The sequence below is a fragment of the Pseudorasbora parva genome, chromosome 2 (assembly GCF_024679245.1).
Source record: "Pseudorasbora parva isolate DD20220531a chromosome 2, ASM2467924v1, whole genome shotgun sequence".
NCBI classification, from domain to species: domain Eukaryota; kingdom Metazoa; phylum Chordata; class Actinopteri; order Cypriniformes; family Gobionidae; genus Pseudorasbora; species Pseudorasbora parva.
This window is the reverse complement of record NC_090173.1, coordinates 30,334,142-30,356,700: the sequence shown is the minus strand read 5'-3', so window position 1 is coordinate 30,356,700 and position 22,559 is coordinate 30,334,142. Positions and strand designations below refer to the sequence as shown.

At 37.6% G+C, this 22,559-nt stretch overlaps 1 protein-coding gene across 1 annotated transcript in view; it reads right to left on the bottom strand.

Annotated features, from left to right (window-relative positions):
- rac2 (Rac family small GTPase 2) overlaps nt 1–22,559 on the bottom strand; it is a 32,959-nt gene continuing 10,400 nt past the window's right edge. The window contains exons 5-7 of the mRNA XM_067415118.1: nt 1,868–2,027; nt 708–847; nt 1–436 (exon numbers count right to left, since the gene is read on the bottom strand). Of these exons, the coding sequence (XP_067271219.1) occupies nt 717–847; nt 1,868–2,027 (291 nt within the window). The 3' untranslated portion in view covers nt 1–436; nt 708–716. The remainder of the gene's footprint in view (nt 437–707; nt 848–1,867; nt 2,028–22,559) is intronic.

The following is a 22,559-nucleotide window of genomic DNA, read 5'->3' as shown; positions in this document are numbered from 1 at the left end:
TGTCTGGAAACAGAGTGATGTGGTTTATTTTAAAAAATATTTGCCCAAAATAATTTTATAAGTATTATATGGATGTGATTCTTTTGTCTTAAAAAAATCCCTCTGAATTCAGCTCTGTGTAACACGTACTTGTGCTGTTTTTGGTCAAGAAATAATGATCTGTTGTTTTATATCATCTTAAGGAAACAGTACACTGAATTGAAACTGAAACGGTGTATCTGATTGAACACCTCAGCTACACCAGTCTCAATATAACATAATACATCAGTTAAAATATGATTAAATATTTTGTCAACAACAATATTATTTAATTGGCATCAATGTGATATATTCAGCTAAAAGGAGAAGAAAGGCTTTCGTAACGTAATTGCATCCCTTGTTGGTTTGCGGGAGAAAACCAGTGGATTTCTCTGGTACCTGTTTTACAGTGACGAATCTGGAGGCAGAAAGAACAAAAGGTCAGTGGATGTCCTTCTTTTTGCATTTCCTCACATCCTCTTTTTTAAAGAATAGCCTTTGACGTGAATCAGAATAGCTGTCTTTAACTTCCTGGAGGAAGCGCATTTGTAAGGTGCGACAACTGCAAAGCAGCAATAGAACAAAAGCTGTTCGCTATAATTGAGGTCACATCTGAAATTTTATGCATGGCCTTCTCCCTCTCAGACTTTTTCTGTCTCAACACAACGATAACACGCATGAAAATGTACCGTGCATCCTTAGAGCAGCACACAGCCCTTCTTCTTGACTTTGGTGGGCTGTGGGCAAAGCACGGCACGGATGGCCTCATCAAACACCGTCTTTAGACCTCTCTGAGTAAGAGCAGAACACTCCAGGTATTTCACAGCATCTGTTCACACACAAACACATGCACATATATACATCACGTTTGTTAATATCACCTCCTTTCTCTCTATATACAGTATATTTTAAGCATAGTAGAATCATCTCTGATCCGTTCTGAGTGGGATAGTTCGCACCAGATGTCTGGGTGTATTAGGTGTGCGCAAATCTGTCATATCTTGGACGTGTAGGAGGACTAGCCCATGTGTTCTCCCAAATGCTAGCTCAAATCACACTGAGAACAAATTGCATTTAGCATTTAAATCTGTAGCCTGATATATGCAGTGCTTTGTATTTTTTTTGTATTTACAGAATTATATGTTACAAAGAAACCAGACAGTAAACAGTGCATACACTCTTAAAAATAAAGGTTCTTAAATGGTTCTTTGGCAGGGCTTATGGTTCCATTAAGAACCTTTAATATCCAAAGAACCTTTCCATTGCACAAAATGTTATTTGTAGTGCAAAAAGGTTCTTTAGACTATAACATGGTAAGAAAAAATGGTTCTTTAAAGAACCTTTCACAAAATGGTTATTTGGGGAGCCAAACATTGTTCTTCTATGGCATCACTTTATAAACCCATTTTTGGTTCTTCCGGTTACCTTTATTTGTAAGAGTGGACATTTGTCTTGTATCTTAAACCTTATTTTTCTCTCACCCTCTCTTTTTTCTATAAACAGATTTACAGTAGAATTGTTGCAACTTTAAACTGTTAATGCTCAAACAACAGTACAAACAAAAATATTGTTTATGCCTTATTGTCAGAGAAGAATATAACAAACTCCAGTTCAAAAGTTTGGGGTGAGTAAGGTTATTTAATGACACTTTATTTTACAGTGTCCTTGTTACATAAGTTCCATGCACTTTATAGATGTCTTTCTGTCACTGTATATTTTATGTCCTTGCTGAATAAAAGTATAAAAAAAGTATTTCTTTTGAAAAAAGTTGTACTGACCCCAACTTTCGAACAGTAGTGTACTGTCGTCCAGTGATATAAAATGAACAAATCCACCTCTGTCGCCTCACCTATTTCTTTGGCCAATGCAAGACCCTGTGGGTAGGTGATCGGCGCTAGTTTTTTCTCTTTCAGCTTCTCGATGGTCTCCTTCTCGTCTCTCAAATCGAGCTTGGTGCCAACCAGAATAATTGGAGTGGAAGGGCAATGGTGCCTCACTTCTGGATACCACTAGAGGGAGCAGAGGAGCAGATTAAAACAATGAATTCACTCCTGATTATCAGTCCATCTCTAGACTCTATAGCTGTCAAGTGAAGGGTGTGCACTTATGCACAAAGTGCACTCCGATGGACAGGGTTGCCAGGTCTGCACAACAAAACCTCTCCAATTGTTAATCAAAAGTCTAGCGGAATCACAGACAAAATAAACATGTGGACTATATGCTACAAACAACCCACAGTGTTAAAGCAGCCCAATTCCAGGCAACACTGAACCGAGCGTTGTTAAATGGCCTATAGCTTTGTGTCAACTGACAGCGGATGTTTGTGTGGGGATTGTGTTTTAAAAAAAAAAAAATATTTTTAAATGATTCAAAGCCTGCGACGATGGGAGACTGGACCTTAGACTAAATATAGCTTATGATTAAATATTTAATCGTTAAACTATAGCAACTAGGCCTAACATTTTATTTCTTATGTTAAATGTAACTGTTACAAATATTTTCACATTCATATTAAGCTACAGGTACGTGTACAGGTCTTTAAGTAGCTACTTATTTATATTTAACTGGCATCATCTCAGATGCATTGTAAATTTTAATAACATGACAGCCGTCGAATGATCAGTCCAGCAAACCTGCGGACAGTGGACATATGCACTCATCCCAGAGGATGTCCCACTGGCAGAGCTTATAGGCTACCAGGGCCTATTGTGCAGTCCATCCCGGTCCAGCTCCACTAGGGTCTCCCGATCAGCTCAATACAAATGTTTTCTAATGTTTTACCTGTTAATTAAAATGTATGTTATTTCTGGTGTTAAACTTAAGTTATATTGTATAAATAGTTGTACAAAGTAATAATGAGTCGACCAATTTTTTTTTTCATTTACACATTTTAATGTGCATCACAAGAACATATTTGTAGAATTTGTAATGTAGGCTACAAATTATAACTTGCATTAATGTACAGACCAATCACTTCTCTTTTAGTTAGCCCATTTCAAGTTACATAACGAAAAGAAAACAAAAACAATGTATTACTTGTAGTTAATTTACAAATAACTTGCTTTACAAAAATAAATAATGTAGGCTATCAAACTTTTTCATTTTTAACGTGGGTCTATAAGCCTACATTACAAAAAAGCTAATCAATAACAATGGACAGCAATTACTTTGTTACATTTAGCCTAAAAATAACTTGCATAACAAAAAACTCCTTAATCCTTCCTTGCTTCCTTGCTTCTTTCCTTGCTTCTTTCCGTGCTTCCTTGCTTCCTTGCTTCCTTGCTTCCTTCCTTCCTTCCTTCCTTCCTTCCTTCAACCCCAAGAGGGGTTTCAATTGACACGCGTGTTTAACTGAACTCAGCACCTGGACAAACACTCGAGCGTCGAGTGGATTCCAAATTCAACACCTGTGATAGGCCAACTGCGTTATTGGCTACATTACTCACCGAAGCGAAAAAACTTTGGAAATGTAATCATTTGACGAATGCAAATACAGATACACACTCAATCTTTTTGCTAATAATATGCTATTATTATTATGAATTTTTAGAGGATTACGAGGATTACATATCCTAGACAAGCATTTATGGGCAGCATTTCCCTCTAAAGCAAAAAAAAACAAAAAAAAAAAAAACGCAGGTGGCAGTGGTTTAAATTACATGCCATTATGAAGTCCTTCTCATGTCCGGAACAGCGATGTCCATTGGGTCCGTGGACAAGCCTCCCCTACCCCCCTTCTGTGGCCGGGCCTGTTTTTTTGTGTTTTCACTGCATTCACGCTGTAAACCAGTGCCATCTCTCAGTCTGTTTGCCACTCAGTAGGGCGTAATCGCAGTCACTCCAGCTGACGGTGACATCACGAGCATTCCCTCTATTGTGGCAACCTTCGTCGCACCACTGCGACGCAACCAGCCTTCGGAGAGTGCAGCCTTCACATTGGGACGGCCTTTGAGCTTCAAATGCGGCCTTCGAAGTGCACGCCCTTCACTTTGGGACACAGCTTACGGCATTTCTCTTTGCTTGTCTCTTGTTGAATACATGGGCTATAACGCTATTTATTTGCAAAGATTGCAAAGATTTTCTTCCACTTTCCTATCTGCTACCAATGCCACAATCAGCCGTGCAAGTCTGTTGTTCTGTTCCAATACAGAATGAAGTGAAAATACAAGCTAATGGACACTTACAGTTCGTTCCACTTTGTCTGTCAATTTGAGATGTGCCAAGGCCATTTAGTTAAAAAGATTTTCCTCAGAAAAGCACCAACTGAATATTTTTTTTAAACCTTAGCACATTGACAATGTCAATGGTATCTCAGAAAGTGTGCAGAGTATGTGAAAAATGCAGCAAAAACAAGTTGGTCACTGCTAAGTGGAGGAAAAAGACTTATGAAAACCTATGGCGCACAAGGACGACTACACTTTTCAAGGCCTGGCCTCTGAATGTCTTTAATCTGGCACTCACAAGCCCTATTGTTTCCATACACAATGCAACCCATGCAGTCACGTTGAGCAGACCATAAGCAGTCAATGGGCACAAGAGCATTGCTACAGTAAACCTATGGTGTCCTTGCCATCACAGGCACAAGTTTATGTGGCAAAACAGTTTAAAGTTTCACTATGCCATTTTAAAGGCTCGTTATTTTGTTTTGGAGGGCTCCTACAACAGGTGTACATGTATCAAAGGTCAAAAAACACATTTTCTCAATATACAGTGCATCACCACATTTTTCAATGATTCTCAAACGACTTGATGGAGGAATTAGTCGTTGTAATGCTGCCTTTAAGTGCTATCGGAAATATCATGAATGCTAGTTTCCTAGTTAAAAAAAAAAAGTCAAAATTTGAACGTGATGAGCTCATAATCACAACTTCAGTAGAAAATTTCCCTCCTCCTTTCCGCAAACCTACTCTGCTCTGATTGGCCAGATGGCCCAGTCTGTTGTGATTGGTCTACCATATACATAGCACGTTTCAGAAGCTAAATGCACATTTACATTACTGAACTTCAGCTCCGGATGCTTCCTAATGCTGTGACTGTACACACTGTAAAGACAGTAACAATAACATTGATTTTACCATATAAATCCGAGCGCGGTTCCGAAGATGAAACATTGTAAAATTGAGTTATTTTCTTCGTAATATTAGCATATTATTTTAGCGAATAAGACAGGAGAAAGATCCAGTGCATGAACTTCTTTCATTTATAATTATTTTTGCATAATATCTCAAATATAAATTTGATATGCAAAAGAAAAGTATATGACTATATGAATGTGATGACAGTGTGTTTACATAGGCCATGTTTATAGCATACAAGCTAGTGCTAAATTGAACGTGTGCTAAAGCTAATTACATGAGAACAGTAAAGAGTTGAAGAAATGAGACAGGGTGATATTTAAATGTTAATGTGTTCTTTAAAGTACATACATGTCATTTGTGTTTATGAGAAGTTTAAATTGAAGATTTATGATTGTTTCTACCTAGTGTTTTTACAAGGCTGTTTTGTTTTTTATGTTTGTTTTTTTAGATAGAGAGATTGAGATAGTCTATGAGAGTTTTCCTATCCTGTTCCGTACATGAGACGCAATGCAAATTAACATACCATAATGTACATAATACATTTAAGAATCTTTTTTTTTTTTTTTTTTTTTTTACATTTATATAGCACTTTTCAAGGCACTCAAAGCTCTTTACATTGAAATGGAGAATCTCTTCAAACCATACCATGGCGAGCCACCCACAGATCTGAACTGCCAACTGGTAGGAGAATTTCTTTTGTTGCTTTCGGAAAATTATTATTAGTACAATTTTTGCGATCTGTTTTTTTCTTCTTAATTTTTTCATCTGAATCTTCAACAAAGACATTTGACTTTGAACTGAATCATTTAAAAAGAATACAAATTTGTTTCCATCTGAATCACTTGATTCATGGACGATTCACTGAATCTTGTAATTGAATCACTTATCCAAACTGACACACTGTTTATTTTTTCCAAATGTTTTATTTTATTATTGTATTGTGCAAAGTGTAAGAAAGTTGATTACCAACTGAGCTGAACTGTTCAAACTATGAGTCCAATTGTCTGAAAATTCCAAAAAGTGATTTCGCAAATGTCATATATATTATTGTGATATTAAAATAACATTTGCATACTTAAATCAAAGAACAAAAAAAGGATAAGATAATATTTGCTAATACAAATTCTTAACTAAATCAAGAACAAGCCTCTTTGTTGATTTTTACCTATCTGCTGTGCTGCTTTTCCTCTCTCAGTAGTCACACACACCTACCTTCTGATCCACCGGCACATATCGAACATTATACAAGTGTGACCCGTTACACGCTACACTATATTTTAACATAAGAAACCACATTAATAAGACAATTGTTGATAGATTTCATTGGTGGTATCAAATATGAAATTTAATAGTTAGCTTGGTGAACAGTTTTGGAGAATTTTGTGTTTCCTCATTCAAAGAGTTAGGAGCTGCACTTGCATGACTGAAAAAGCTCCCCAAGAGGGGCTTCAAATATGGCCACCAAGTGAAATGACTTGACTTAAAGGCACTTTGAACTAAAGTGCACACCAAAGATCACTTTAAAAAGAGCAATAAACAAACCTCTCCTTAATGCTTCCATGACTCACTTTCTAAAATAGGCACTAGTTGTTCATCCGTTCCCTTTCAGTCCTACATTTGATCTACAGAAGCACAATATTACAGATTGTGTTTGAAACTAATGGGTTTCCTTTCTTCAAACATATTAATAAAAGACTTCAAAAGGTTTAGAGACACAAAATAGTGGGCTTTAGGGATCAGCATGTATCCATTGGTATTTGTGAGCATATATGATTGCCGGGTGAATGGGGTGCTTTCTGATCATTGCTTTCTAATCCAGTCAAAGCAAACTAGCAAACAGCGGCACACTTTCACATACTATCAGCCCACATCACTAATGAGAAATTATTTCTGCACTTAACTTGTCCATGATAGGTGATCGCTACCGAATGGATGCGTAAGCGCAGGTCACGTGACGTCTTGCAGCGTGCATATATGCACTTTCTTTTCCTCTTTAAATAGATTTTAATTTGTCTCCTCAACCTCACACAATCTATCAAGACTACATTTGCATATAGCCAGTGTTACCATGGTTACTACTTGGGAATATACTGTTGAAATAATAAAGGAAAAGGCCGGGAGGGTAGAAAAAGCAAAGAGTGAAAGAAGCTTCTGAAGCTTTCTGACTAGGAATGAAAGAAACAAACATTAAGGAACTGGGCGAGATGAGATTGCCATTGTTAGAACTTAATAACAATTCAAAGGACCATTTGCGGACTTGTTTATGCAAGCGCTGATTTTAAGCAATGTAAATTGGACCGGATTAAGCCTTGAGTGGTTCTGGAATTATTATTTATATCACAAACAATTTGCTTTCCGTGCTATCTCATTCATCTTAAACGTGCTGTGGGGGTTGTGATATCACAGCAACAACAACTCGGCAGAAAAGGAACTTGTTTTTTTTTTATTTGCTCATTCATTTTTGTGTTTATTAATTAAAGAAATCTAGGATGGTAGAATATTATAAAGCTATCTTTCTGTTTGTGTTTGATTATCATGAATGTTTTTTTGTTTTTTTTTGTCAATTCTCTTTGTATGTCTACACCATCAGTTACTGTCTCACTAATCCAGCTTCATATTACCATGCTCCTTTTGTGGCTAACAATCAATTCAATGTTATACTATAGTTACTGTTAGTCTGATAGCTGATGACAAACTAACATAACTAAATATAATTTAGTCGCTAATCAACTGCATAGGTAAAACTTTATGATAAAAACTTTTACTTTTTTCAAATTAGTTGATAAAATAGCAACAATACCAATGAACTTTTACAGCATACCAAGCATAGCTTCAGTTCTGGCAGGTCAGATTAGTCAAGCTCGCATGAGCTGACTGTCAGCTGATCAAATATACTATAAGAATACAATGTCTATTACAGCATACATAACCTTCTTCAGTAAAATCAGCAGCTATCGCGTTATCCAGAGCTTAATTAATGGCGATATTGGATGGTGAAACCACATCATCTAGGAATTGTGCAATCGGAATTTAGAAAAAGGAATTCGTTCCACATGGATTTCTACATGAAGCTAAGCTAAGTTAATTTTTTTAATGCACATTGCTAAGCTATCAGGGTATTGTCAACAGGCTTGTTGCTAAGGCCATTGTGTCGCTTAGGCTTCTAGTCATTTTCAGTAAATGCTTGTGCTAGGCTTATGCAATCAAATTTGCAAATGTGCGTTAAATCTGTCATTGGCAACTGTGCAGCAGCAGCTCTAAAAAGACAATAGTAAACATTCATTGTTCAGTTGAGTCAGGTCAGTGTTGATTCAGTTATATGTATGTTCATTCATAAAGGGAAAGTGCTATTGTAACACGCTTGTTCTTAAAGCTGTATTTGCTATTGAAGCAGGTGTGTTATTAACATACAAGTCTGGGAAAAATTAAGAGACCACTTAACATTGAGAAATCAAATTCAAAAAGTTTATTTATTTCTCTAATTCCATTCAAAAAGTGAAACTTGTTTGTTACAGGTGCTGGTTATATAATTAGAATATCAACAAAAAGTTGATTTATTTCATTAATTCTGTTCAAAAAGTGAAACTTGTATATTATATTCATTCATTACACACAGACTGATATATTTCAATTAATTTTTTTTTAAATTTATGATTATAACTGACAACTAAGGAAGATCCCAAATTCAGTATCTCAGAAAATTAGAATATTACTTAAGATCAACACAAAGAAAGGATTTTTAGAAATCTTGGCCAACTAAAAAGTATGAGCATGTACAGCACTCAATACATAGTCAGGGCTCCTTTTGCCTGAATTACTGCAGCAATGTGGCGTGGCATGGAGTCGATTAATCTGTAATCTGTCATCTGACATGGCACCCCAAACCATCACTTAATATGGAAACTTTACACTAGACCTCAACCAACGTGGATTGTGTCCATCTCCTCTCTTCCTCCAGACTATGAGACCCTGATTTACAAAGGGAATGCAAAATTTACTTTAACCAGAGAACATAACTTTGGACCACTCAGCAGTCCTTTTTGTCTTTAGCGCAGGCAACACGCTTTCTGTTGTTCAAGAGTGGCTTGACACAAGGAATGTGATAGCTGAAACCCATGTCTTGCAAACGTCTGTGCACAGTGGTTCTTGAAGCGCTGACTCCAGCTGCAGTCCACTCTTTGTGAATCTCCCCCACATTTTTGAACGGGATTTGTTAAACAATCCTCTCCAGGGTGCGGTTATCCCTATTGCTTGTACACTTTTTTTTTACCACATATTTTTCTTCCCTTCACCTTTCTATTTATATGCTTGGACACAGAGGTCTGTCAATGGATCGTCGTCTTTTGGACAACTGTTCAGCAGTCAGCAGTCTTCCCCATGATTGTGTAGCCTACAGAACTAAACTGACCCTGCGTCCCAATTCGCATACTATCCATCCTAAATAGTATTCGAAAATAGAATTAGTATGTCCCAAATCGTAGTATGTTGATAATAGTATTCCAAAGATTCCCGGATGGTTTACTATTTCCGGTCCGAATTCACAGTATGGATCGATGGGCACTCTAACGGCTGATATTGCCCACAACCCATTGCGAGTTGGACGAGGATTCGATTAGAACTACAAACGCGGATAAAAAGCGTTAAAAACTACAAACATGACGGATGTGTGAGTTCGACGGTTAAGTAGAGAAGTTTAGATAAAGGAGTTGAGTGACCAACTATCAATATTTAACCTGACAAAAATATATTTATTCAGTGTTGTCCACATTATATTTCACCTGCAGCAGCATTGTGAACTTTTGTAATGACACGTTTGGCCATTAACTTTTAAATGCATCATTATATTTAAACTGCAAACACATGAGGAGAGTCTCTGACCCACAAAGACCCACACATGGCAGATCAACGAGCGGCTACATTTCTCTCCGATACGGTAGGAGATTAATCTGAATGTGGAGGATTTGAACTGTGACGAATCTGACGATGATTGACAGGGCAGTTAAACGGTGACGGGATGCACGTAGCTAAGCGACAGTCCGTTAAAGATGGCGAAGTAGTATGTCCCGAAGCTTGCATACTTTTCTGCTACACACTCAAAAGTATATACCTTTTCTTCACAAAAAAAGTACATACTTTTAGGACGTAGTATAAGTAGGCGAATTGGGACGCAGCATGAGAGACCATTTAAAGGCCTTTGCAGGTGTTTTGGGTTAATTAGCTGATTAGAGTGTGGCACTAGTGGTCTTCAATGTTGACCCTTTAGACAATATTCAAATTTTCTAGTGATACTGAATTTTCCTTAGTTGTCAACAGAGGTGTCAAAAGTACTCGCATTCATTACTCAAGTGGAAGTATAGATACTAGGGTTTAAAAATACTTCTGTAGAAGTTGAAGTATCAACTCAAGCTTTTTACTTAAGTAAAAGTGTAAAAGTACTGGTTTCAAAACTACTTAAAGTATAAAAGTAAAAGTAATGTAAGGAAAAAATGCCATTAAAGACAAAAGCTTAGGCCACACCACAGGGGCCTATAGCGCACTACCCCACCTCCTCAAGAAAAACTTTTCTAAAGGCCATACTGACTATAATGTTATATTAAAATGTTAATGTTGAAAAATTTGGGAGGCACTGGCTATCTGTTTCAGCCGCATATATACCCATTGAAAATGAATGCATTTTAGTACAATGGAAATATACCATTATGTGTACTGCTGAGCATTAACATGTGTTTCCTGAAGCGGAAGATATGATGACTAGTTGCCTATAAGTAATGTTATCAATAACCTTTATTGGAATGTAAATGTAGGCTACATGTGTGATCAGTGTTGCCAGATTGACGACGCTTTAGAGCCCTACGGGCCCTGACTTTTTTTTACACCCCTAACCTCATACCCACTGTCGGCCGCCGACTGCTTGGTTGTCACTTTAAAAAAAATTAACAAACAAACAAATTATCCAAACATTTTTCTAAATTAACTTTAATAAAGAAACTAAACGAAATTTAACTACTTGGACATTACAATCAAAGCTGAACGATTTTAATGACTGCAGGAGTGTGCCATAGGATTGTGCAGGGCCTGTGCAGGGCTCAAAGAATATATAGTAAAATGCAACCTATTCCTGTGATCAAATCTGAATTTATCATCATTACTCCAGTCTTCAATGTTACATGATCCTTCACTAATCATTCCCATATGAGGATCTGATGATCAACACACATTTATGATTATTATCAGTTGTGCTGCTCATGGTGATGCTTAAATTTTGTGGAAACCATCTAAACATTTGTGGTAAAATTAAAAAGAGAGTAATTAATACTTTTATTGATCAGACATGCATTTAATTGATCAAAAGTGATATTGTTAATATTACAAAAGATAATAATTTATTTAATAAATGCAAATAAATGCTGTCCATTGAACTTTCTTTTCATCAAAGAATCCTGAAAAAATAAATGTATCATGGTTTCCACAACATTTTAAAGCAGCACAACTGTTTCCATCACAGATAATAATCATAATTGTTTGTTGATTATAAAATCATCATATGAGAGTGATTAGTGAAGGATCATGTGACACTGAAGACTGAACTAATGATAAATGCAGCTTTGATCACATAGAAAAAAAAGGCTGTTTTAATTTGTAATAATATTTCACAATATTACTGTTTTAACTATTTTTGATTAAAAAAATGCAGCCTTGGTGAGCAGAAGATACTTAACATTAAAAAAAGCTCCATTATAGGCTGCTTTATTGTCAATAAATAGGCTACATTGAGATGGCTTGAAAAACACACATAAAGCATATATTGTCGCACTCGTCTGATTGTCTTCGTCACGTTTCATCACTCATAACGATTGTTTTCCTTCAGCTGCAGCTCCAGCGTGACAGGGTATTACTTCTACGAATCCGCTTTTGGAATTTGGACTTTCTGTGAGAGCGAACTCCTCATATTTAGATGCGAATAAAATGACAGCAGGTCATGCATAGATAAATTTTTGTCTCTGATTTTAAATCTTAATGTATTCACATTGGTTTCTATGTAAATACACTTGCCCGTGACCTCAAATAGCGCTCTATCAACCGAGATTAGAGATCGAAGGCTGTCTTTAGCGTCCCTGTTAATTTGGCCGTCGCCGCGCAGGGTAACGCTGGTTCGAATCCCGCTCGAAGCGGGTCGACTAGAATCGGTGAGACCCAGTAAAAGTGCAGGGGACGAAAATACATTTTATTAAGATTGAGGGGGACACGTCCCCGTCCCCGTCCCCCCCCCGTCCCCCACGTAATCTACGCACATGCCACTGCCAAAATGCGTAATTCATTGATAAATTACTGTACAATAATGCGCCGACAAAAAATAACAACAATGCGCTTAGCTTTGCTCTGACAAAACTACATCAGGCCTACCCTTGTGAAGTTCATAGAACATGCACTTAGCCCAGTCAAAACTGATTCAAACCTCTTTCAGCAGCTGTTGGGGTTGCTAGTTGCAGATGTCCTGAGTGTATGATGGACAGGAATCATGATTATATTTATAAAGAGTCTTCGAGTCACAGGTGTATTCCACGTTTGAGAGTTGGTTCACTCTCCCACTCCTTACTGTAGAAACGGGTTGTGTATATATATACTGTATGTATGCCACTTTAGCATAGCGATCACTTGAATATACATCTACGACGAGTTATCGCGCTAAAAACCTGGCTGTCATGAATGAGCGCGTCTGCCTGCTGATCGCTGATTGACTGAAAGTGCGTGCTCGTCCGCTGGAACCCGCCCAATTTGGCAACACCGTGTGTGATTTGTGCTTTGAGTCATGTGCAGACACGATGGATCGCGTAGTAACCAATAGGGTGTTGGTTTGGTATATGTTTACACTTCTCATCCAACCACAATCAAATTCACACTATCCGGATGACGCGATTTATCTGCATTTTTTTTTTTAAACAAGATTAAATGAAAGAGGAGTAACGAGGCTATTTTTAAAAAGTAAGGAGTAGAAAGTACAGATAATTGCGTGAAAATGTAAGGAGTAGAAGTAAAAAGTAGGCAGAAAAATAATTACTCCAGTAAAGTATAGATACCCAAAATTTCTACTTAAGTAAGGTAACGAAGTATTTGTACTTCGTTACTTGACACCTCTGGTTGTCAATTATAATCATCAAAATGAAAAGGAAAAAAACTTTTGAAATATATCAGTCTGTGAGTAATGTTTGTAAAGTCTGTAATTCCTTAGTAGTACCTGCGCAGATCGGCCATCAGAATGAGCCATCTATTTAAATACATATCTATGATCTCGCCGGGTTTTTGACCTTACTTGACGTAAGTAATGGCATTGGAAATTCGTCTGAAATTCATCTGAAATTCGCGAGATTCGTCTGATATAAGGTAAAAAATATAAATATATATTCTGTTCAATTTCTTGCAGAAACTGATCGTTTCGTATCTTAAGTCATCAATGTGTCGCCACGAGCCACAGGGTTTAATATAGATTCATATGTGTATGTGCTTTTTGTTCTCATAGTGGCTCTCATAAAAAACACCACATTGACATGCATTATACGAGCAACAGTTGGAGTTAAAAATCTTTTTTTGTGTTCTACTGAAGAAGTGGCTATCGTGGAAAAAGTTGTCAGATCAGTTTCAGTAGAAAACTTGGGTAAATAACCTAGCAGTGATGCATACACTATACTTGTTGCAACTGAAATATGGAGACTGTTCAAGAGCACACCAAGTTGTTGACTGAAATAGTCAAGGCAAGTGTAGAGCTAAAATGGTCATCATGGAAAGATTGCAAGCAACATGTTACATGTGAAATGACAAGAAACAGATTATTGACTTTAAAAGCCTAGAACCCTCACAAGAAGTAATACTGGGAAAGTATTATTCCGTTGAAGCAACAGGCCATGGAGATGTGTGGCTAAAGATGACATTGACTGATGGTAAGACAAAAGAACGCAAGCTGAATGATGTTTTGTATGGACTAAAATAATCATACATCTTACTGAGCGTGTGTCCAAGGTAACTCAGTCTTGAAAAAAATGTCAATTTCACAGAGAACAGATGCTGCATTACTAATGTTAATCACAGTCTGATTGTTACTGCAACAAAAGAAGGCAGTCACTATTTTGTATTTTCTAGAGAAAGTGAATTTAACAGAAAATGTAAATGTGCATAAAGAGACAAAGGAACAAACCTGACAGATGTTATGATCATCTAGGTGTACAGAATCTAAAGAAGCTGTGCAATGAGTGTCTAGTTGATGACTTTGGTTTTGTGCCAAAGACATAGACTTCTGTGATTCATATGCTGAAGGAAAGCAATAGTGGCAGTAAGTTGATAAGTTGAGCACAACTAGTGATCGCAAAAGAGCTATTGAACCACTTGGCTTAGTGCAAAGTGATGTATATTGTAAATGAATGCAAAATACTTGGGTGGAGTAGACTGGGTAAACCCAGCCTGATCTGCCGGTGATTTCTGATTGGATGAAGGACTATCCAATTGCATAGACTCATTCGAATAATGCTCGTTTATCACGCCTTTTATGCAGTAGAAAATACAGAGCAGACTCCCCAGACCAATGTACAATTTTTAATTGAGCTTGGTCTGGAGGTAGTAAGACAATGGGTGGAGCTGAATACTTCCTGAAATTGTTGAGGAGAATATTAACTATGTATGGCTTTTTAAAGTGGAAAGATGACATTTTTCAGAGTTCCTGGGATGGAAAGCCATGGCAGAAAAATCTACTGGAAGACAAGTCTTATGCACAGATAATGGAGGAGAATATACCTCGTCTGAGTTTCAAGAGTCCCAATTTAAGAAAGTTCAGCATAAGCTTACAGTACTGAATACTCCTGTGCAAAAAGGAGTAGATAAATGAATGAAAAAACACTGATGGAGACAGTGAGATCATTGGGTTTCATTCACTAATGATAATTGTGCAGATTCTTTCGTATTGGTATGCACAGGAGAACTTCTCATGAAAAATCTCTGCCTGATTCACAAAACGTTTGTACGCATATCAATTTAGTAGATATGGGTAGATATGTGGGCAAATGCATTTTTGTCTCAGTGCATGCATTGCTTTCGTTTGGCAGGGTCTCCGCTATCTTAGCTTAGCATAATGAATGGAACACTATGTTGCCAGCTAGCATGTCCCAACTAAGTGATCCAAAAAAAAAAAAACACCCACCTAATTACTTCTTGTGACCTGCGTATTCACAACGAGTACAAAAAACGATGCAGATAAAGACTAGGCGATTTCCTAGGCAAATATTGACTTGGGACTATATTATGGGGAAGCACATGCAGAGATATCACGCAACACATTGCAATTGCTCAACAGCCGGAGGATGTGAACATGAGAGCCATGGTATCTCGGAGCCCAAGTAGCAGTGATTTATCTGTACTTCCGCATAATATATTCCCAAATCAATATCTGCCTAGGAAATCTGCATCACTATGTTCACTTGTTGTGAATACGCAGGCCACAAGAAGTAATTAGGTGGGGGGTTTTTTTGGATCACTTTTACTTGAGACATGCTAGCTCGCCACAAAGGATTCCATTTATTATGCTAAGCTAAGCTAGCGGTGACCCTGCCAAACGAAAACAATGCATGCACTGAGACAAAAATGCATTTTCCCACATATCTAAATGTAGGAAAGAAGTTGAATAAACCCTATTTCTAAAAACGGTGGAGTGTTCCTTTAAAGGAACACACCAACTTTTTGTGACTTTAGCTTATTTACCGTAACACCCAGAGTTAGATAAGTCCATACATACCATTCTCATCTCTGTGCGTGCCATAACTCTGTCTGATGCACCCACTGCTAGCCTAGCTTAGCACAAAGACTGGAGATAAACAGCTCCATCTAGCCTACTGCTCAGTTACCTCATTATTGTGCAGAAATAAGAGAATCGTTCCTTGCCATATCGATCCAGAAAATTGCAACTTTTCATTTTCCGTCGGTTTTACTACACAATGTAACCTCACAACATGTAGGCCTAAATAGGAAACTATTTGCCATTATTTTGTCACTTACTGAGCAGATGGAGATTACATGTAACCGTTTACCTCCAGTCTTTGTGCTAAGCTAGGCTTGTAGCTTGTATTGTGGCACTTATAACCAGACAACTAAACTCAAAACAGTAAAAGTTGTCTTAACCACATTTGAAATTTAAGGAAGCTATGAAGAAAGAAATTGTATGCTGTATGCCAACAATGTGTGGAACCTGGTAGAACTACCAAAAGACAGAAAAGCAGTGGGCAGTAAATGGTTGTTCAAAGTCAAGGATGATGCTGATGGAAAATCTGAGAGATACAAAGCAAGTCTAATCACATAAGGGTTTTCATAAACGCTTGAAGACTATGACAAAACACTGAGTCCAGTAGTCAGATTTGAGTCAGTAAATAATTGTTCTGGCTGTCCAGCATGGATTAAATCTGCATCAGACAGATGTCAAGGCAGCTTTACTGAATTGAGAACAAAAGGAGGATGTGTACACGCAACAACCTGAAGGTTTTGTTGCCAAAGGAAATGGGTCTGGATGGCTCAGACAACATGTGCAAAAATTTGTTGGCGAAATTCATAATGTAAAATTCAAAGCCAGTAAGCACACCAGTAGACATGAACTCTGATGACAAAGAATAGGTGAATCTGACACAGTTTCAGTCTGCTGCTGGTAGTCTACTTTATTTGTTGACAAAAACAAGAACATTTCTTATGCTGTGAAGAATGTTGCAAGATTATGTGCTAAACCCACGATGAATCATTGGGCTGCATGCTTTCAAAAGAATCATGAGATACCTGAATGACACTCTGAATCTAGGACTACTGTAGGAAAGACAAGTCAAAGGAATGCATTAGATTTTTATATCTATTTTTATACAGATTGGGCTGGAGACCAAGATGATTGCAAATCTGTATCAGGATACATGTTTCAAATCAGCGGTACAGCTGTGAGTTAGAGAAGCAAGAAACAGACTGCTGAAGCTGAGTAGCCTGGGAAATCCCAGACAACTTTCGGAAAATTTAGATTTGCTCTGCAAGTAGTCTGGCAAAGAGCTCATTCAAACCCATTTCCAATCCGTCGAAATCGGCACCAATCAGAAACGTTGGGGCAGGCTTTACACGATGACGACAGCAGTGCAGCGACGGTGAAGCAGGATGCCACTGTGGAATATCACTTGTTCAAATCGGCTATTGCGTCTGATATAAGCTTTTATTACACTGACTGCTCTGTGAAATACTTCATTCTGATTGGTTAATCGCGCATTCCAGTGGTATGTTATTCCCAGATAACAACCGTAAAAACTGAATAACACACCACTCAACACACCTGAATAACACAATGGAAGACTTCTAGGCAGGTTTCCTTTATAAAGTTTCATTCGAATCAGAAGGCCTCTATTAACCCATCGGAACCGTGTGGAGCACGTTATTTGACAGACAGCTGTACAGCTGTACAACTACTGCTTGGATTAACGTTAGCCTGGATTTTTAAATATAACTCTGATTGTATTTGTCTGAAAGAAGAATGTCATATAATCCTATAATGACTTGAGTGTGAGTAAATCATAGGCTTGGTTTCATTTCTGGGTGAACTAACCCTTTCAGCATTCATTTTCAACATTTAGTATATGGTAAAAACAAATCTTCAGCAATAGATAAAGACTTAGAGCAGTTTGGAACTGTTTTTCTTTGCTGAAGCTTTGCGGAAGAGCTAATACAATATTTAATCTCAAGACAATATTTTGTGTCTAATTTATTTGAGACTAGTAGCCGTGTAATTAGCGGGATAATATACACCCAGCCAATTGTTATCGCAGAATAAACCCCTTCAGAGTGATGCAAGACCCCTCTGCTTGATCACTCTGTCGGGGTTTATTCTGCGATAACAACTGTCTGGATGTACATTATCCCTTACTTAAAGGGTTAGTTCACCCAAAAATGAAATTGATGTCAATAATGACTCACCCTAATGTCGTTCCACACCCGTAAGACCTCCATTCATCATCGGAACACAGTTTAAGATATTTTATATTTTAGTCTCAGAGCATATGCAGTCAATGCCCACTTTACTGTCCATGTCCAGAAAGGGAATAAAAACATCATCATCATCAAAGTAGTCCATATGTGACATCAGTAGGTTAATTAGAATCTCTTGAAGCATCGCAAATACATCTTGGTCCAAAAATAACAAAAACTTTATTCAGCATGGTCTTCTCTTCCACGTTTGTTTTCAAACCTCAAATAAAGATTCAAGCGGCCATGAATCAGTGAATCGATCAATGATTCAGATCGCTAATGTCACATGATTTCAGCAGTTTGACACGTGATCCAAACTGCTGAAATCACGTGACATTGGCGATGATTCATGACCGTTTGGCCGTAGAATGCAAGAGATTCTAATCAACCAACTGATGTCACATATGGGGCCCTATTTTAACGATCTGAAACGCAAGTGTCAAAGCGCGAAGGCCAAGTAACTTTGTGGACGGGTCTCGGCGCTGTTGCTATTTTCCCGGCGGGATAAATGGCTCTTGCGCCCGGCGCAAATTAAAAATGGGTTGGTCTGAAGTAGCTTCATTATTCATAGGTGTGGTTTGGGCGTAACATGAATAAACCAATCAGAGCGTCATCCAACATTCCCTTTAAAAGCAGGTGCGCAAGTTCCATTATGGATTGCTATTATTATGGCGTATTTACCAGGCGCACGCCAGGAGCGGTTCACAGCCGAGGAGACTGATGTTCTTGTAAGAGCAGTGAAAGACAGAGAAGTTATGTTGTATGGGGATGGGAGAAACCCACCCAAAATAGCGTCGGTTAAACAGTTTTTTCAGTTTTTCAATCGATTTTTTTTCCTGGTTCTTGATGGACAAACCAATTTGTCAGATGTCCTTATATACATATTTTATCATATCATGTCTTGCCACTATTGGGCAAACAGGTCTGATCCTTAATTACTACAATTAGCCTGAATAATTTGTAAGCTAGATTTATGCCTATTTTTTCACTTCTTCGTGGCACACCACAATGATTTCCGTCATCTCATGTGTTAATATTTTTTTAGTGTAACAATTTATGATTTGCAAAAATAACTGTTGCATCTGTGTAGATTACATGAGCAAAGTGTATTTGCGTTGTGCACGCTATACATTATGGTCAAGCATGCGCCCTTAAAATAGCATAATGAACAACGCGCAACGCGCCACTGACTTTAGACTAGGTTTTTTCTGGTCAGTGGCGCAATTGTTTAATGGAACAGCAAAATAGCACCAGGGATTGTTTGTGCCAGAACACTAAATTCATTCACTAGTTTAGCGACGTGCTTCTGTGGAGGGAAAAGCGCGCTTTTTGTGGGTGCAAAATAGGAATAACACATGCGTTGGTGTACAAAGTCAATTGAGCTGGGTGCAAGATAGGGCCTATGGACTACTTTGATGATGTTTTTATTCCCTTTCTGGACATAGACAGTAAAGTGTCCATAGACTGCATATGCTCTGGGACTAAAATATCTTAAACTGTGTTCTGAAGAGTAATGGAGGTCTTACGGGTGTGGAATGTCATTAGGGTGAGTCATTAATGACATCAATTTCATTTTTGGGTGAACTAACTTTAAAACCCTTTACCCTTTAAAACTTTTCCTTTTCGTTAAAACCAGAGCAAGCACTCAGCTACCAGATGTGGATTAACGTTACACCGTCTACTTTGATGATGAGGATGGGGAGTGTGATCATGTGCATCACATAGCAGCTCTCTGGCCTTTCTGTGCTTATTTCCTCACACTAGATCTGGTAATCATGTAAAAAAATGTAAATACTTGTAAATAAATAACTAGCGTAACTATGCTCAAGTCTGAAAATGTTCAAACACATCTGAAATGACTAAATTTGAATAAAGTTTGTGAGACACAATTTTCCAAAGACTCCTCAATATTATTTTATTTTAATCACATTCTCGAGTTTGATGTTTTCTGTTCGACCGTCATATTTTTATTATATATTTTATAATAAAAAAGATATTTATATTTATTGGACAGATCAATTATTGGATAATATTGGTGTAATTACACATTTTTATTGCTTCAATAAATAAATGGAATCCGATAACTATATCAGATGAATATAGTTCATCGCTTGCTGGTAAATCAAACAATCAGTCTGATTTTTCTAAGATTCATCTGCTTTCAGAGTGTAAGTGAATACAGCTTTAAAACTGTGTTGCGCTCATTACGTCATCATCTGAACATGTCTGTATTAAAAGAATATGAAGCAGCCGGGGAAGCAGCTACAAGCATAAGTCATTGTGTCGATGTCCCCATTCTGGGCGAGAAGGCTAAAAGCTATAAACAACAAAGTAATTGAATGAAAAAAGGTTGACAATTGACAAATGCATTTTATTTAAGATTTATTTGAAAAACAAGTGACTTAAAGTCTTTATACCTTCCTCATCCTCATGTACTTAAGGTTGAATAGATGCATTTCTTTATGCATAATATACTTGAATATAAATGTGTTGTTAATGAGTTAAGTTACTGATGTTTGCCATTCTAGTTAAGGCAGAGCTACTAAAATATCAGTTTCATCAGTGCATCTTAGATTTTCTATTCTCTTGGGTGCACAAACTGCAGATTATATGAAAATTATAATATAAAATATGAATTTATTGGTTATTGGTGCCTGTAACAAAATCTACCATGAGAAGGACTTAATTACCTGTTATCGGTATATGTTACATTTTTTCATATCATGCATCCCTACAAAGAACCCTCAATTTCATGGACGTACCAAACACACTGACATCAAGCACCACTTCATTCAAGAGCAAATTGCAAGTGAAATCATAAACTTGAAATACTGCAGCACTAAAGATATGGTTGCTGACTATTCACTAAAGGACTGAGTGAAGAAAAAAAAGTTCAGAAAGAGACAGATGGCTGGAGTGAAATCAGTTAATTAATCATTCTGTTTGCGAGTGAGAAGGCGTGTTGAAAAAAATACACTTACTGGAATAATTATGTGTATTTAGTTAAAGCTGATTAAGTTATCAAGCTGTCTCGAGGTGGAGCTAGGTGGAGGTGGAGCTCTAAGCATATTTTTGTATTCTGGTTCTTCAACAGAAGAAGAGAAGTACACTTTTTGTTCTATGTGTTTTACTTCAAAACATAAGTGCTCAGTCTTTATTAAAACCAGCAAGTCCATGATAATACATTAACAATAATGTTAACAAATTGAACATAATTGTATTGTTTTACGACTTTCTTTTAAACACAAACGAATATATTTTGAAGAAAACTGGGTTCTAAACAACATTAACTCCTTTGGTTTTTAATATATGGACAAAAGCAAACAGACATAAATGACATGAGATGAGAAACGCCATCATTTAAAGGGTCATGAAACCCCAAAACACTTTTTTTGAGATGTAAACAGATATGTATAGGCTGCACATCATTGAAAACACTAAGGGTACTCATTAATGGTATGCATATGTGAAAATAGTTATTTTTGCATTTTTCAGAGCGATTTCTGTCTTCCGGTTTGAAAAGTTTAGTCGGAGCAACGTCACAAATGCTGACGTCGGCACGGCCTTTTCGGCCCAAGTATGGGCAGCTGGGCACATGCTGACGTCGACCGCTCTGAGCAATTCTCGATATATATTCATGACATGAAGCTCATTCAGTCCAATCCCTGCGCTGTAGTATGCATACAAGATAATTTAGTTAATATGCATGAGACAGTCACTTCTGTCAGGCTCGTCTTACATCATTATTGTAGAGATATGGTGGGGAAGTTTTGGAAGCAGCGTGCGGAAAAGTCACGGAGGAAAGCTAGGCGTTGTGCTGATACGAAGTAACGTAAAGGGCGCCGAGCGAGCTGTAACCGGCGCCGTCTGTGGAAGCCTTTGCTACAAAGGCTCGGTAAAGTAAAATTCACCTGAGGAATCGCACGCCGAACCTGCAAGCGTTGACTATCTATGTCAGGAGTGCAAAATAACCAATCTGTAATCTGTAGGCCAATGAACAAAAGCCACGTCCTCTCCGTTTTATTTGTCGTCACAGCCATGCACTAAACCGCATGTGTTCGGGCTCTTAGTGAAACAGTGTGATGCATATTTGGACAAATTTAGATTTAGCTGCCGAGTGATAGGCAGCGCGGATCGTCACGGCAACCCAGCGCGCGTCGCTCTGCTTCAGATGCGCGGTCGAGACTAGCCTCAAACCTCTTCGCTTTTACCCCGATCTAGAATTACACATCTCTTATCACATCGCATGTTGGGTGGTTCACGTTCTCTTATCACGTCGGCGCGTTGTTCATCTTGCCAAACAGCGTGCATATTTGGACAAATATAGTTTTATCACGTTTGCAAAATATTTCGTCATGCAGAATAACATTTATTTTCATTTCTCACTGAATTATGCTGGTTTGAACTTTGAAGAGCTGAATGATTTGCGATCTCTGCTGC